The sequence below is a fragment of the Nelumbo lutea genome, chromosome 1, assembly GCF_056320005.1.
Source record: "Nelumbo lutea isolate HS-2025 chromosome 1, American lotus-T2T, whole genome shotgun sequence".
Taxonomy (NCBI): Eukaryota; Viridiplantae; Streptophyta; class Magnoliopsida; order Proteales; family Nelumbonaceae; genus Nelumbo; species Nelumbo lutea.
The window spans coordinates 3,481,953-3,497,200 of record NC_142684.1 but is presented as its reverse complement, the minus strand read 5'-3'; the positions used below and the strand labels follow the sequence as shown (position 1 = coordinate 3,497,200).

General features: G+C 41.2%; 1 protein-coding gene across 6 annotated transcripts in view; it reads left to right on the top strand.

Annotated features, from left to right (window-relative positions):
* Positions 1-15,248, top strand: part of LOC148873233 (cell division cycle protein 48-related / CDC48-like protein) — a 72,304-nt gene that overhangs the window by 7,541 nt on the left and 49,515 nt on the right. For 4 of the 6 annotated variants that reach the window (XM_088965078.1, XM_088965077.1, XM_088965079.1 and 1 more), the window contains exons 4-6: positions 96-1,913; positions 2,060-2,248; positions 9,736-9,871. In XM_088965078.1, coding sequence (XP_088821204.1) covers positions 96-1,913; positions 2,060-2,248; positions 9,736-9,871 — 2,143 coding nt within the window. Of the gene's footprint in view, positions 1-95; positions 1,914-2,059; positions 2,249-9,735; positions 9,879-15,248 lie in introns of all 6 variants that reach the window. The other 2 variants (XM_088965081.1, XM_088965082.1) reach the window with 1 other exon arrangement.

The window sequence follows — 15,248 nt, the reverse complement described above, 5'->3', positions numbered from 1 at the left end:
TTAACTTGTTTGTAAGGAGTTCAAGGAAAGAAACTTGTCAGAATGCCCTAGAAAGCAATTAATTCTGTTAGGACTATGGTTGTTGAATTGTGCAGAGGCCCAATTATCGTTCTTCTAGAAACAAGACTGAAAACAGTGCTAGTCAAGACGACTTGTCAATCTCTCCAAGGCGTAAAAGGATTGCCAAGAGTAAATCTTTTCCTCGCCGTGAAGGATTACGCCCTCGTCGCTCAAAAATGGTTGAAAGAGATCAATCTGATCAAGATTTTGATGATGACCGGGGTACTTCTGAAGATCAGGTTGGCCAAGATGAAACAGAAAATGGGAATGATGTTGAAGGGGATGGTGGTGATGATGGTGATGGTGAAGATGAGGGTGAGGGTGAGGGTGGGGATGAAGGAGAAGAAGATGGTGATGATGAAGATGCTGAAGAAGGGCAAGGTGGAAGGAGAAGGTATGATCTTCGAAATCGAGCAGAAGTTCGGAGGTCATCTCCTGAGAAGGAGGGAAAACAGAGGCCACGGTCACCTCGGAGAGTATTACATCAAGGAGTAGGAACCAAAGGTAATAGAGATGTAAGAAAGGGTGGCTCACGAGTTCATAAACGGCATCGCATGACAAGAGCTGAAGACTCTGATGACTCGCTTCTTGTGGACGAGCTCGACCAAGGTCCTGCTATACCATGGGCACGAGGTGGAAGTAGAAGTGGGCCACCTTGGCTCTTTGGTGGATTAGATATGCATGGGACAACGACATGGGGATTGAATGTTGCTGCTTCAGGTTGGGGTCACCAAGGTGATAGTTTTGCTACTCTAACTTCTGGAATTCAAACTGCTGGACCAAGTTCAAAAGGAGGAGCAGATATTCAGCCTCTACAAGTTGATGAAAGTGTTAGTTTCGAGGATATAGGTGGGCTTTCAGAATACATTAATGCTTTGAAGGAAATGGTATTCTTTCCCTTACTGTATCCAGATTTCTTTGCAAGTTACCACATTACTCCCCCCAGGGGTGTTTTGCTCTGTGGTCCCCCTGGTACAGGAAAAACACTTATTGCAAGAGCATTGGCCTGTGCTGCATCAAAAGCTGGTCAGAAGGTAAGCTTTTACATGCGTAAAGGTGCAGATGTGCTTAGCAAATGGGTTGGTGAGGCTGAAAGGCAACTGAAATTACTTTTTGAAGAAGCTCAGAGAAATCAGCCATCCATTATCTTCTTTGATGAAATAGATGGTCTTGCTCCCGTTAGGTCTAGCAAACAAGAGCAGATTCATAACTCTATTGTGTCAACTTTGCTTGCTTTAATGGATGGTCTTGATTCTCGTGGACAAGTTGTTTTAATTGGAGCTACCAATAGGATTGATGCCATAGATGGAGCCTTGCGACGCCCTGGCCGGTTTGACCGTGAATTCAACTTTCCGTTACCTGGTTGTGAGGCACGTGCAGAAATCTTAGATATTCACACACGGAAATGGAAGCAACCTCCTTCAAAAGAACTAAAAATGGAGCTTGCTGCTAGTTGTGTGGGATACTGTGGAGCTGATTTAAAGGCCCTGTGTACAGAAGCTGCCATTCGTGCTTTCCGTGAAAAATATCCTCAAGTTTACACTAGTGATGACAAATTTTTGATTGATGTTGATTCAGTGAAGGTTGAAAAATATCATTTCCTAGATGCCATGTCAACAATTACTCCCGCTGCTCATAGAGGCTCCATTGTGCACTCGAGGCCATTGCCTTTAGTTGTTGCACCATGTTTACAGAGACATCTCCACAAAGTCATGGATCATATTTCTGAAATATTTCCTACATCTGCATCTTCTTCAGATCTTGGCAAGTTTTCTATGTTTTCCTATGGTTCTGCAGTTCCTCTTGTCTATAGACCTCGGCTTCTAATTTATGGGGAGGAGGGTTCTGGACTGGTAATTGTGTTCAAACTTTTTGATGTGTTGAAATTTCTGCTTATAAATGAGAACCGTGATATAAATTTATGTACTGATTTAATTTTACAGAATGATGGTTTCTTTTTGATCTGTAACATGGTGAAGCTTTATATTATGTTTTACAGGATCATGTTGGGCCTGCGGTTTTACATGAGCTGGAGAAATTTCCAGTTCATTCTCTTGGACTTCCATCCCTTCTTTCAGATCCTAGTGCAAAGACTGCAGAGGAGGCATTGGTGCATATATTTGGTGAAGCAAGGAGAACCATACCCTCAATACTCTATTTGCCACAGTTCCATCTTTGGTGGGAAACTGTGAGTGCATGCCTAAATTATATATAAGCAACCGTGTAAAAATATTCATCCAACACCAAACTGCACACAAAGTATGCAGCAAAAGAAGTGTACAACATTGGGCCTCTCAATAGAGGCCTCACCACCATTGACAACAGAAACCAAAACAAATGACCGCAACTGATTACATATTACAAATTAGCAGCCGGTCCTGGGCAACCCCAATCTAAACAAACTTTTCCAACCTCAGCCTTGTCCAGAGAATCAGCCATCATGTTGGCAGTTGGCACTCCTAGGCACCCAGTTGAATGAGGCATTTAATGCAGCACCTAGAGCTTGAGCCATTCTGACTAGAGGTCTGATTTTCCATGGGATTTGACTTTGACCTGTCATCCAACACATAACCACTTGATAATCACCATCTACTTCCACATTCCTTAAATCCCACTTTTCCAACAACTTCAAACCTTGAACCAAGGTCAGAAGTTTAGCCCTTGAAGAATTCCGTTTGCACACTGGACCTGAAAAGCTTAAAATAATACTGCCCCCTTAGTCTCTGACAACTCCCCCACTCCCAAGGGCCTGGATTTCCAAGGCTGCAGCCATCAAAGTTGAGTTTGAGTGTCTCTATTGTAGAGAACACTGATGTGGGCCCCATTGTAGTGGTCCCCACTGTGTTCGTAGGATGGCATGTGTAGTTATTTGTTCTAGTTATAGTAGTGTCAGTTTGAGTTAGTTTGTTAATTCAGTTGTTATTTATTTTAGCTTTTAATACTTTATTTATTATGTAAGTACTAAGGGCAGATGTGTCCTTTCTATTATGTACTAAACATAACCTATAAATAATAAGAAAGTGGCGGCGACAGATTAGTAAGAATCTATCATTCCTTTCAACCACTTGTGTTCTCCTGTTTCTCTTCTATTCTCTCTCCTTTTCTCTCCTTTTCTTCTGTTTTGTAAACCTAGAACCTATTAGGATTCAAGATTGATTACAATCTTGATCTTCTACTTGGTATCAGAGCCTATCTAGGGCTTCTCATGTGTGTCTAGTCCAGCCGACCACATGAGGACTAGCTAGGGCTGGAAGCTTTGAAGAAGTATTCGGTGGCTGAATCTTGGAGATTACCAGGAGAGGTTCGCAGCAGTTGAAGACTTGCCGCAGCTTGCAGAGAGTTGGTAATCAGGAAGAAGTAGCGAAGGTTAGGGTTCAGGTAAACCTAGAAGACAGTAAACCGAGGTACATAAGTAAGTTTTTTTTATTGTGTTTCAGAGACTGCAATCAGTTGAGATAGGTTGGACCTATCTAGAAGTAGGGGCTGAAATGTGCTCAAGTTTGTTTCTAGAGTTTGACTTGCCGAACAATGTTTAAGTCTGTTTCTAGGGTTTGACTGTTGGGCCGAACCCCTTCCCTCTTAGAGGTGATTAGTTTTTAGGGTTTTATATTGCCCTACAACAAGTCCCACTTGTGTGGACTGCTTGGAGAGTGCAGCTGAGCACTTATTTCAGACCCACATTTGAAACCCTAATTTTGCTCTCGCAGCAGTGGGCCCCACAGTAGTGATTTCAGAAATTAGCATCTCAGATTGACAGGCTGCCTGGTACTGTGCATGCCGATTGATTTCATATCAGATTTGAGTTGATTCCTTGCCCATACTGTGATAGGCGATTGATTTCAGATCAGATTTGGGTTGGTTTCAGATTAGATCAGATCAGATTTGTGTTGGTTTCGGATCAGTTTTCAGACCTGCTTGTTTGACTCTGTTTTCTGGTATAGTGACTCTAACGGTTTGTAGCCACTAAATCTTGATCAAAGATGGAGTTTAAGGGTCAGGGAGAAAGTAGTTTTGGAAACCACAATTATGGTGGTGTATCTGAAACCGGGTTTCAAATTACAACTATGAGATTTGATGGGTCATATTATTTGGAGTGGGCTCAATCAGCCATGATGGCTATTGGAGGAAGGGAAAAATTGGGTTACCTCTTGGGAGATGTGAAAGAACCTTCCAAGGAGGACCCAACATACACCAAGTGGGTTCAAGAGAACTATTTGGTTATGGCGTGGCTGTGTAATTATGTGCAGCCACATATCAGTCGAAATTACTTGTGGGCAAAGACAGTCAAAGAGATATGGGATGTTGTGAAAGAAACCTATTCCCAACCCCTTAATGTTGTCAGAGCCTATGAACTGAAGTGTGAGGTGAACAACCTTAAACAAGGAGAGAAGCCAGTTTTTGTCTACTTCTCTACCTTGAAATCCTTGTGGCATGAGATTGACCATCTAGAGACCCTTGAGTGGGAGAGTCCCAAAGATGCACAGACTCACAAAAAGCAAGTCGAGACGAATAGAGTATTTGAGTTTATGGCTGGTTTGAATTTAGAATATGACATTGTGCAACAACAGATATTGACAAGAGATAATGTGACCCTTTCTCAAGCATACTCCCTGGTGCATAGTGAAGAGATCAGGAGGAAAGTCATGATGCCGCCTCAGCCCTCTTTCCCAGAGACTTGTTGGAAACTACATCCTCACTTGGTCCCAGCAAAACTAAGAAATAAGAAGGGTAATGCTCATGTGGCCGTGAGCACTGATTCAACATCCTCATTAGGCACATCCCTAGAGACTTTAGCTGCTGTTCGGGCTGCCCTCATACATTTGGAAAAGGAAGTTGGGAGTTCAGCTCAGCCATCTCAGTCACCATCAGCTCCTGCCACATCTGCATTTGCACATTCAGGTACTCGAGCCTCAGCTTACTATGCTTCAGCGCCAGGTAATATTGACCACTGTTGGGTAATAGATTCATGTGCATCTGACCATATGACTAGCTTGCCATCTTTGTTTACTTCTTATCACTTGTCCTCTGGTCGAGATAGAGTATCCATTGCTGATGTCTCTCTTGTTCCCATTTCGGGCAAGGGGGACATCAAGCTATCGGATACTATATCTCTTTATCTTCTGTCTTGCATGTTCTTAAGCTTGATACTAACTTGCTTTCAGTTAGTAGTATTACCAAACACATGAACTGTTCAGTAACCTTTTTCCCTAACCGATGTGTTTTTCAGGATTTGGAGACGAGGAAGGTGATTGGGACTGGCCGTGAGACGAACGAGATCTATCTTCTTGGAGAGAGTTCTCGTTGGGAGGAGTCAGTGGATAAGAAGTCTTTGTTTCCAAGTTTGTGAGTTCGGTTATGCCAAAGCATAACCGATTAGGTCATTTGTCTTTCAAGTCTTTGAAGAGTCTGTTTCCTGCTTTATTTGAGTCTGTTGAGTTATCAAAGTTGAGGTGTGAGAGTTGTGAGTTTGCCAAACATTGTAGAACCTCTTATTCTTTAAGTAATAAAAGGAGTAATTCCTCTTTTGATATTGTGCATACTGATGTTTGGGGGCCATATCATATCTCTTCTATGGGTGGGTACAGATATTTTCTACTTGTTGATGACCATACCCGTTTTTCTTGGGTCTATCTTATGCGTTCTCGGGATGAGGTTCCTGCTCTGACCCAAAACTTCCATCAGATGGTTCTCACTCAGTTTGGGACCAAAATCGAAGTCTTTAGATCTGATAATGCAAATGAATACTTTGCTCAGTCATTGACCTCCTACCTTCTTAGCCATGGAGTTATTCACCAGAGCACTTGCCCTTATACACCACAACAGAACGGTGTTGCCGAAAGGAAGAATAGGCATATCTTGGAGGTGGTTAGAAGCATTATGTTTACCTCCAATGTACCTATTTGCTTCTAGGGTGATGCTATCCTCACGACAGTTTATCTCATTAATCGAGTTCCTTCTCGGGTTCTTGATATGAGAACCCCCTTTTTCCCTTCTATACCCAGACGAGGAGTTGTTCATTGTTCCGCTTAAAACCTTTGGTTGTACCTGTTTTGTCAGCTTCTCGGGCCTCATCATTCCAAGTTTGAACCTAAGGCCTCCAAATGCATTTTCCTTGGTTATGCACAAATTCAAAAGGGTTATTGCTATTATGATCCGGTTTTAGGGAAACGGTTTGTCTCCATGGATGTCACCTTCTTTGAGGAGACACCCTATTATCCTAGGGTTTCTCCTCAGGGGGAGAGCAGTGAGAGTGGGGCTGTTTTGAGTTTCTTTCCTCAGGGGTAGAGCAGTGAGAGTGGAAGTGGGGCTGTTCCTTTACCTATTCTACTGGATAATGAAGGCTGTAGTGGTGAGGGTGGTCAGAGGGAGCCGGAGTTGAGAGTATTACAGGCGATGCAAGCAGGTTGATCCTAGTCATCGGCAGTCCCGGCCAGCTCCAGTTTCTTCCGTGTTTCCAGATCTAGAGCCTACTGAGATACCTCTCACTGTTGCCACTTCCCCTCTTGTGGATGACCTTCATCTCCCTATTGCCATTCGCAAAGGGAAACGACATTGCACCACCTCTATAGCTCACAGCATCTCACAGTTCTTATCCTATGATCGTTTGTCTCCATCTTACCGGTCCTATCTCACTTCCATTGCCAATGTCTCTATTCCAAGAACAGTGCAAGAAGCCTTATCAGTTCCAGAATGGAAAGATGCAATGCAAGTCGAAATGGATGCCCTGTTGAAGAATAATACTTGGGCACTGGTTGACCCACCAAAAGGAAAGAAACCGGTGGGATGCAGATAGGTGTTCACTGTGAAGCATAATGCTGATGGCTCTATTGAAAGGTACAAAGCCCGGTTGGTTGCAAAGGGATTCACTCAGGCTTATGGTATAGACTACTTGGAAACCTTTGCCCCAGTAGCCAAGATGACCACCATCCGAGTTCTGTTATCCCTTGCAGCAAATCATTCTTGGCCCCTTTTTCAGATGGATGTTAAAAATGCCTTTCTGAATGGAGACTTACAGGAAGAGGTTTACATGCAGTTGCCTCTTGGATTCTATGATACAGAGACAGGTAAGAAGGTTTGCCGACTGAATAAGGCATTGTATGGTTTTAAGCAGTCACCTAGAGCCTGGTTTGATAGGTTCAGATTAGCCCTTGGAAAGTTTGGTTATGTATAGGCCCAGTCAGATCATACACTATTCATCAAAAGGGTGGAGTCCTCTCTGACACTACTTGCAGTATATGTTGATGATATTGTGGTGACAGGAAATGACAGTCATGAGATTGAGTCCTTCAAACAGCTCCTTCATCAAGAGTGAGGTGAAAGATCTTGGTGCATTACGGTACTTTTTGGATATTGAGGTTGCTAGATCCAAGCAGGGGATTTTTATCTCTCAGAGAAAATATGTTCTAGATCTGTTGGTGGAAACTGGAAAGTTGGGTGTTAAGCCGGCTGATACACCCATCGAACAAAATCACAAGATTAGTGCAGAGGGCGGGGAGCCTCTTGAAGACAAAGTTATGTTCCAACGGTTGGTTGGAAAGCTCCTATATCTCTACTTCACTTGGCCGGATATCAGCTATGTAGTTAGTGTTGTTAATCAGTACATGCACTCCCCTAGAACTTCTCATCTTCTTGCGGCAAAGAGAATATTAGCATACTTGAAGAGATGCCCGGGTAGAGGTATATTGCTCAAGAACAATAATCACATGAGGGTGGAAGTCTATACAGATGCCGATTGGGCTGGGAGTGTTGATGACAGAAGGTCTACCTTTGGATATTGTGCCCTTGTGGGAGGTAACCTTGTCTCTTGGAGGAGTAAGAAGCAGAGTGTTGTTTTCTGCTTCAGTGCTGAAGCGGAATACAGGTCAATGGTTAATGGAGTGGCTGAAATCTTGTGGCTGAGGTCACTACTTGAAGAGTTGGGTATTGACTATGAAAAGCCCTTAATGCTGTATTGTGATAATCAGGCAGCTATTAATATAGCCCACAACCCAGTGCAGCATGACAGAACTAAACATATCGAAGTTGATCGACATTTTGTGCGAGAAAGGGTCACATCACAAGAAGTGTGTCTTTCGTACATTACATCTAATATGTAGCTCGCGAATATCCTCACCAAGGCTGTACCAAGGAAGAAGTTAGAGACAAATCTATCCAAGTTGGGAATGATAGATATCTACTCCCAACTTGAGGGGGAGTGTAGAGAACAATGATGTGGGCCCCACTTCAGTGGTTCCCACTGTGTTTGTAGGACGACATGTGTAGTTATTTGTTCCAGTTATAGTAGTGTCAGTTTGAGTCAGTTTGTTAATTCAGTTGTTATTTATTTCAGCTTTTATTTACTTTATTTATTATGTAACTACTAAGGGCAGATGTGTCCTTTCCATTATGTACTAAACATAACCTATAAATAATAAGAAAGTGGCAGTGGCAGATTAGTAAGAATCTGTCATTCCTTTCAACCACTTGTGTTCTCCTGTTTCTCTTCTATTCTCTCTCATTCTCTCTCATTTTCTTTCTGTTTTGTAAACCTAAAACCTATTAGGATTCAAGACTGATTACAGTCTTGATCTTCTATTTCTATATCAGGAGGGGACCAATAAACCACCATTTTTTTGTCTTGTAATCTGAAACACCATCACCACCTGCCACTCCCTAAGCAAATCATTGATAGAAACACCTTGAAATGCCCCACAAATCACAGCCCGGTGATATACCCTTACTTATGTAAGTTCAAACGCTTCCTCCATTTATTTGCACTTTTCTTAAAAAATCCTTGCATTTCTTTCACACCATAATCCCCAAAGCACTGCCCTGCGTATGCATTGCAGGCAATCTTTTGCCTGTGTAGAGCCTCCAAAAACATCTGTTTAAATAGGTCTACTACTGCATCTGGTGCCACCCAAGTTTTTCCAAACAACGAGAAGAAAAGCTGCCACAAATTAGAAGCATAGGAACAGTGTAATAATAGATGGTTAGCATTTTCCCTGCTCTTTAAGAAAAGAAGACACACATGAGAGGGAGCCCAGTGTTTGCATTTCCTTTGGAGCCTTTCATGGGTGTTGATGATTTGGTTGACAGCTTCCCAACAAGAAATCCTTACTTTGGGGGGAGTCGGGCCAGTCGGGTTACACCATTGCCTCCCTAACTGGGAAAGGTTTAGACTCTGTAAGGGGATATAAAGATTTAAAAAAGGAGGTATAAATAAAACAGCCATTGGTATTAGGATCCAAATTCTCATCATTCCCCGATGAGGAAAAATCAAAGCTTTTAAGTAGGGTTACAAGAGAAACCAGCTCATTTGTTTCAAGATCCCTTAAAGGCCTTCTTAAACCCAAGTCCCAAACTAAACCATTCTCTCCCAATGTTGCCAAATCCACAATTAATCTATTTTTAGATTTGAACAGTCTATAAGTTCTTGGAAAAGTTTGACAAAAAAGGAGCCCCCCACCAAGTATCTTCCCAAAATTTTCACACCTTGCCCTAAAACCACATCATACCTTATGTTTTGCTTGAAGATAGGCAATAGAGTCAAAATTGATCTCCAAGGGCTTCAGACCATGCCTCAATTATATATTATTCTTTATCTGATGCCAATCATAATTCATGTAAAAATTGATTACAGGAATTTTTAACTCATGCTTTTCATCTTAGTTCTTTTCTTTTTTGAAATTTCAGGCTCATGAGCAGCTTAGGGCAGTCCTCGTGGCACTTTTGGAGGAATTACCATCTGACTTTTCTATATTGTTGCTTGGGACATCCTCGGTTCCATTGAATAAATTGGATGGGGAATCTTCTTCAGTATTTACTTACCGTAATGTGTATGCTTTACCAGTTCTAATGATATTTATTTTTGCAAATGCATGTCCATATTTGATATTTTCTATTCAAGTTTCTGATGTGTGTATTTCCTTATTCACCTTTAGGTCCCCATGATTATTGATCATCTTCACATAAAATGTATTTCCTTTTTCCCTTATTTTCTCCGAAGTCTTCAATCTATTTTTAAATTGATAGATAATCATGGAAACATTACTAGCCAAGTACTACTTATATCATCTCAGCCTCACAAGAGAAGCATCATGAGAATTTGGTATAAAGGAAGCATTGCTATAAATTATTCTATTACAAGAAGGGATGGAGCAGAAAATGTCATAGAAGATGAAGAAATAATAATGGAAAGAAAGATTGGGCTTGGAGGAATTTCTGTGAAACAACCAAAACTTTTTGGAGAAAAGGTTAACTTTCATTGCAAGAAAAAAAGGATGTACATGAGGGGATGGACAACAGACCAAGAGCAAAAACCAAAAGAAGACCCTCCTAGGATTTATAAAGGCATTGAGTAGCCACTGTGCAAACAAACCCCTCACCCCTGGTTTGGCAAAACCATCAGCTACACAATTCATCACTCTAGGAATCCATCTCATTAAAAAAGTAGTTGAGTTTCCATGGACCCTCCAAGTTTTTCATCCAGCTGATTACAATTTTGGAATCACCTTTCCACCAAAACTTCAGTGAGGTTAACAACCACCACTGATCTCAAACCCACCAATTTGGCATGGAGTTAAGCTTCCACAGTATCTGCCACACCCGTTGGCCCACTAATAGCCCAGATCAGGTCCCCATTAGAGTTAAATAATTCAACCCCCGATACTAGCTTGTACCCTGTGATTCAAAGAAGCTTTACTGCTATCACCAAACTGAAGTTTAAACTCTGCTGGGGGTTTAGGAGAAAGGCTGGTTCTGATAGAGGATGCGATGCTAGAATTCAGGACCTGCAATACATTCTTTTCCAGATATCCCAAAAGAAATGCCTCAAAACAGTTTTTTGCACTCATCCAAGAATTAAGAAACAGTGAGGTTCTCCCTTTCAGGTCGTCTTTATTTATTTTTATCAATAACTGCATATTTCATTAAAAGAAGAGACAGATTGCGAAGGAGGAGAGATAAAATCTCTTAAGTCTCCACAAAAACTAAAATAAAGATACAGTTGAGCCCAGAACAACTGATTTCTTCCCACCCCCTGTTTTTCTAAGGCATTAACAAATCCATTAGCAGCAGTTCTTTTAACCCAATTTAATCTCACATCCATGCCTCATGTCAGCTATTTAAATTTCTTTCTTCATTGTTGTAGTTCCAAAGTCCAAATTCTTCCTTTTGCAGCCAACCCACCACCATCTTTGAGTCCCCTTATATAACCAACTTACTATTGTTCATGTCCTTTACTCTTTGCACACCTTCCAACATGGCCAAAATCTCAGCCCTCAAAAAATCCCCTTCACCTATTGGCCTTGAAAATAGACCAACAATTCTACCCTCGTTCTTGAGAACTTCACCAATACCTGGTGGACTTGGACTTCCTGCACTACTCACGTCAAATTTAAGCTTAATAAAATGATGAACTGGTGGAGACCATACAAGGCTTGTAACAGACTGAAAAATCCGCAAATAACTTAAAAATATTTAACCCATTGAACCACCCTAACAGTGATATTCTCAAGCCTTTTTGCTTCTTTCCCTATCTGAGAATATCCTTAAATTCCTTTCCTCCCAAATGGTTAAACTCAAAGCAGTTCTTAAACATCTCCATATCAATCTTCCCCTCTTCTTTGACCAATAAAAAATGTAGAGGCAAACAAACATTGCAGATTTGGCGGGGGGTCCACCTACACCCTAACAAGGAGAAAAACCATTCCCATATGGAAATGACAAAGGGGCAGGGGATTAATAAGTGATAGCATGACTCTCCATTAGCTTTACAGAGAACACACCAATGCGGGGATAAGCACCAACTTGGTCTTTTTCTTTGGGGGCAAATCACAAGTATTTATTCTTTCCAGTAACACTTCCCAACAGAAACCTCCAATTCTAGGAGGGACAGGTTTCTCCAAACCTCGTTAACAAGGGAAGGTTTGTCCCAAACTATCTGAGGGTTGAGTTAAGACCTTCAAAAAGGAAGCACAGGAGAAGGTACCGGTGGAGGAGTGAATCCAAATTTGACTATCAGGTTTGGATGGGTCCAAGAGAACCCCTTCAAGGATATGAAGCAAAGCCAAGACACTATTTAATTTTGAATCCCTTAGACCCCTTCTTAGGCAGTGTTTTAAAAGCGCAAGTGCCAATTTGCGCTTAAGGTGCAAGGCACAAGGTGAGGCACATGCCTTTTTAAGCAAGGTGCAAAATTACAAAAAAAAAGTTAAAAATAAAAAAAGTCAGAAAATTCCAAAAAATACCAAAAAAGTTAAAAAAATGCAAAAAAAAAAATAAAAAATATTAAACATAATGTTAATAAAAAAATATAAACTTAAAATTTAATGTAAATGTTTTAAAAAACCTATTATCTAAAAGTAAAATACATAAACATAACATGTAAAGCGTATTCAAATGAAAATTTAAAAATAAAAGCAAACATATAAAGCATTTTCAAGCATGTAAAACCCACAATCTCTTTTTTTCCTTAATTGCATTGCTTCAAGTAGTTAATGTGATGTAAAACATATTGCATTCTTGATTCTATGAGTCGCCTTTGTACCACATCCCTCGAGGCAAGCCCGAACAAGTTTATGTTAGGGTTTGAAATTCTTATTTCTCACATAAAAAAATAATGATTTTATAACTTTCATTGCCTTTTAAGAAGATATTTTATTGCAATGAATGAATGAACAACATTTGCAAATAGGGGCATGGTCGGGGGTCCAGGGGCGGAGCCCCCAGCCCAGCCATTAGACTAAAAAAAAGCAAAAAGTTCAAAATTTTAAAAAGGCGCACGCCTGTGCTGAGGCACAAAGTGCATCAAGTGCACGCGGGTGTGCCTAGGACCTAGGCAAGGTGCATACCCCAAAATGGCCTTGCTTGTGCACCTAGGCATGCCTTTTAAATCACTGTTCTTAGGTCGAAATCCCAATTGAAACCAATGCTTGAACTAGAAGGAACTAGGAAGTGGAAATATACTCATCTTTATATTTTGGTATTTTTCGAACTAGGCTCATTTTTGTATCTTGAGAGGGCAAACAAAGAAGGAAATTTATCTTTCAAAGCAGGATCCCCCACCCAGTCATGTTCCCAAAATCTTATCAAATTACCTGAAGCACAAATCATCCCTTATACACGGTAGGAAATAAAGGTAGAATAGCATGGATGGCCTTCTAGGAAGAAGCTCTTGTGGCTCTAGTTAGTACTTCAGCATCCCAACCATTCTTTTAGATCTTCTAAAGAAGAGCTTTTCCCTTCAAAGATCCCTTTGTTTTGCTCCTCCCAAATACACCATATTATAGCATGCAAGACCACCTTACCATACAAGATGCCTCTAGGGTCCTTTCTTCAACACGGTCATTGTTCAAGAAAGTCTGCCACAAAGTTGGGAGGAGCACAATAGAAACTATTATTATGGATGAGGTTGAGGAAGAACTACCAAAGGCTGTGGGAAACCTCAGTACCTCACAATTGATAAGGAGATGTCCACAAGATTCCCCATCCTTCATACACATGATGCAAACATGAGGAGCTAAGTATCAATTCCAGTGCCACATGGTTCCTTTGTTCAGGCAGGTTGGTAGATGCCCCAACAGCTCACATTTCCAGCTAACCCCTTCAAAAACAAAGGTGAAAATTGATGTGGCAATGCATTAGAGCAGCAATCCTTTGGAGCTTATGGAATGAATTGAATGAAAGAATCCTTAGGAGATGGGGAAAAGAGTTTGTGGCTGTGGAGATTTCCTATTGAATCAAATGCACTTTGGGTTCCTCTTTTTCTTCTCCTACCTATCACTCCTTGGAGGATTTCTCGATCTTTGAGATGGAGATGGAGATTTCCAAGTGCCTCTAAGATGGAGAAGGGAGGTGGAAAGTAACAAACAGTGGAATAGCAGCGCTGAAGATCAGGAAGGCAAAAGAGCTTCTATTTTGTAGGTAGGAGAAGCGTTGCTGGCTGAAAGGCTTTGTTGATGGAACAGTGTACTCTGTTAAATAACAAGGTTGGAAAAGTTCCTTTGGTCTACTGGGGAAGAGTTATGAGGTAGAGGTGAGAAGAAACATGAAATGATGGTTTGTCACTATTGCAGAGTACTTTGGTGATAACAGAAAATATTTGATTTGCATCCCAGAGGGCAGGGAGAGAAGAGGCTGGGTGGTTTTTGCTGATAGTTTACAGGAGTTGTTGATGAGACAGGAGGAGAATCAGCAGAAGACAAAAGGGGTTTACTGTGAAGAAGTGAGAGAGACATCTGGTTTGCATCTCACTAGGGAGGAATTGAAGGGAGAAAAATATGAAAGCATGAGCTCGAAGCTTGTTTTAGCTAGTTCAAATGGAAGCCAAAAATTGCTGTTGAGTGAGGAGAAAGTTGTTTGGAGGCAGTGCCTGGTTCTTACAGCAGCAAGAGATGTTACAAATTGGGGGAATACTCTGGAGAGTATCAAGAAAAAACTCATGTTCAAGTACCCTGTTTCTGTTATACCTTTTGATGATCGAAAAGAAATCCTTGACATTGGGGAAGAGAGGATTGCTATATTGAATAGTGAGTTGGTGGAGACCTTGGATTGTCCGGTGGTGATTGAACATTGGCATTTCTCCTGTAATCAGATGGAGGTTCCTCATGAGAGCTCCATTTTAAAATTATTAGGACTTCCATTCAATTTCTGGACAAAGATTCCCTAGACAGAATCGTTAAGACATTGGGAGGAAATCTTATTAAATATAATCTTAGTGTTTTGAAGGTGGTGAATGTTCAAGTCTCAGGGTTGAAGCCAAGTGATGTTCCTTGAGCCATTGATCTTTTCTCTGATGGCTTATGGTTAAAGGTCTGGTGCTTGACAGAATTTGAAGCGTCTCTGTGGAAGAAGAGCTCAAAGGTTGAAGATGATGGCTTATTGGTGGGATGGGTGACACATGGAGAAGGAAGTTTGGGGGAGGTGAAAAGGTTGGAGGGACAAGTGTTAAGGGTAACTGAAAAGTTACTCATAAAGGGATCTTTGGGGGCTCTACCTGAAAAGGAAAATAATTCAAATTGTTTTGAATTTAGAGAAAGGATAGAGGGTAGTAATTCGTTTGTAGAGGATTTACAAATTGGGGCCACGCCAGATCTGAGTTTGGGTTCACTTAATAATAAAAAGGAGCAGGTTGGGCCTTGGAGTCCTAAACCGATTGTGATAGGGGAGAACCATGTTACTGAACTGGGCCGGGTTGATGGACCGAG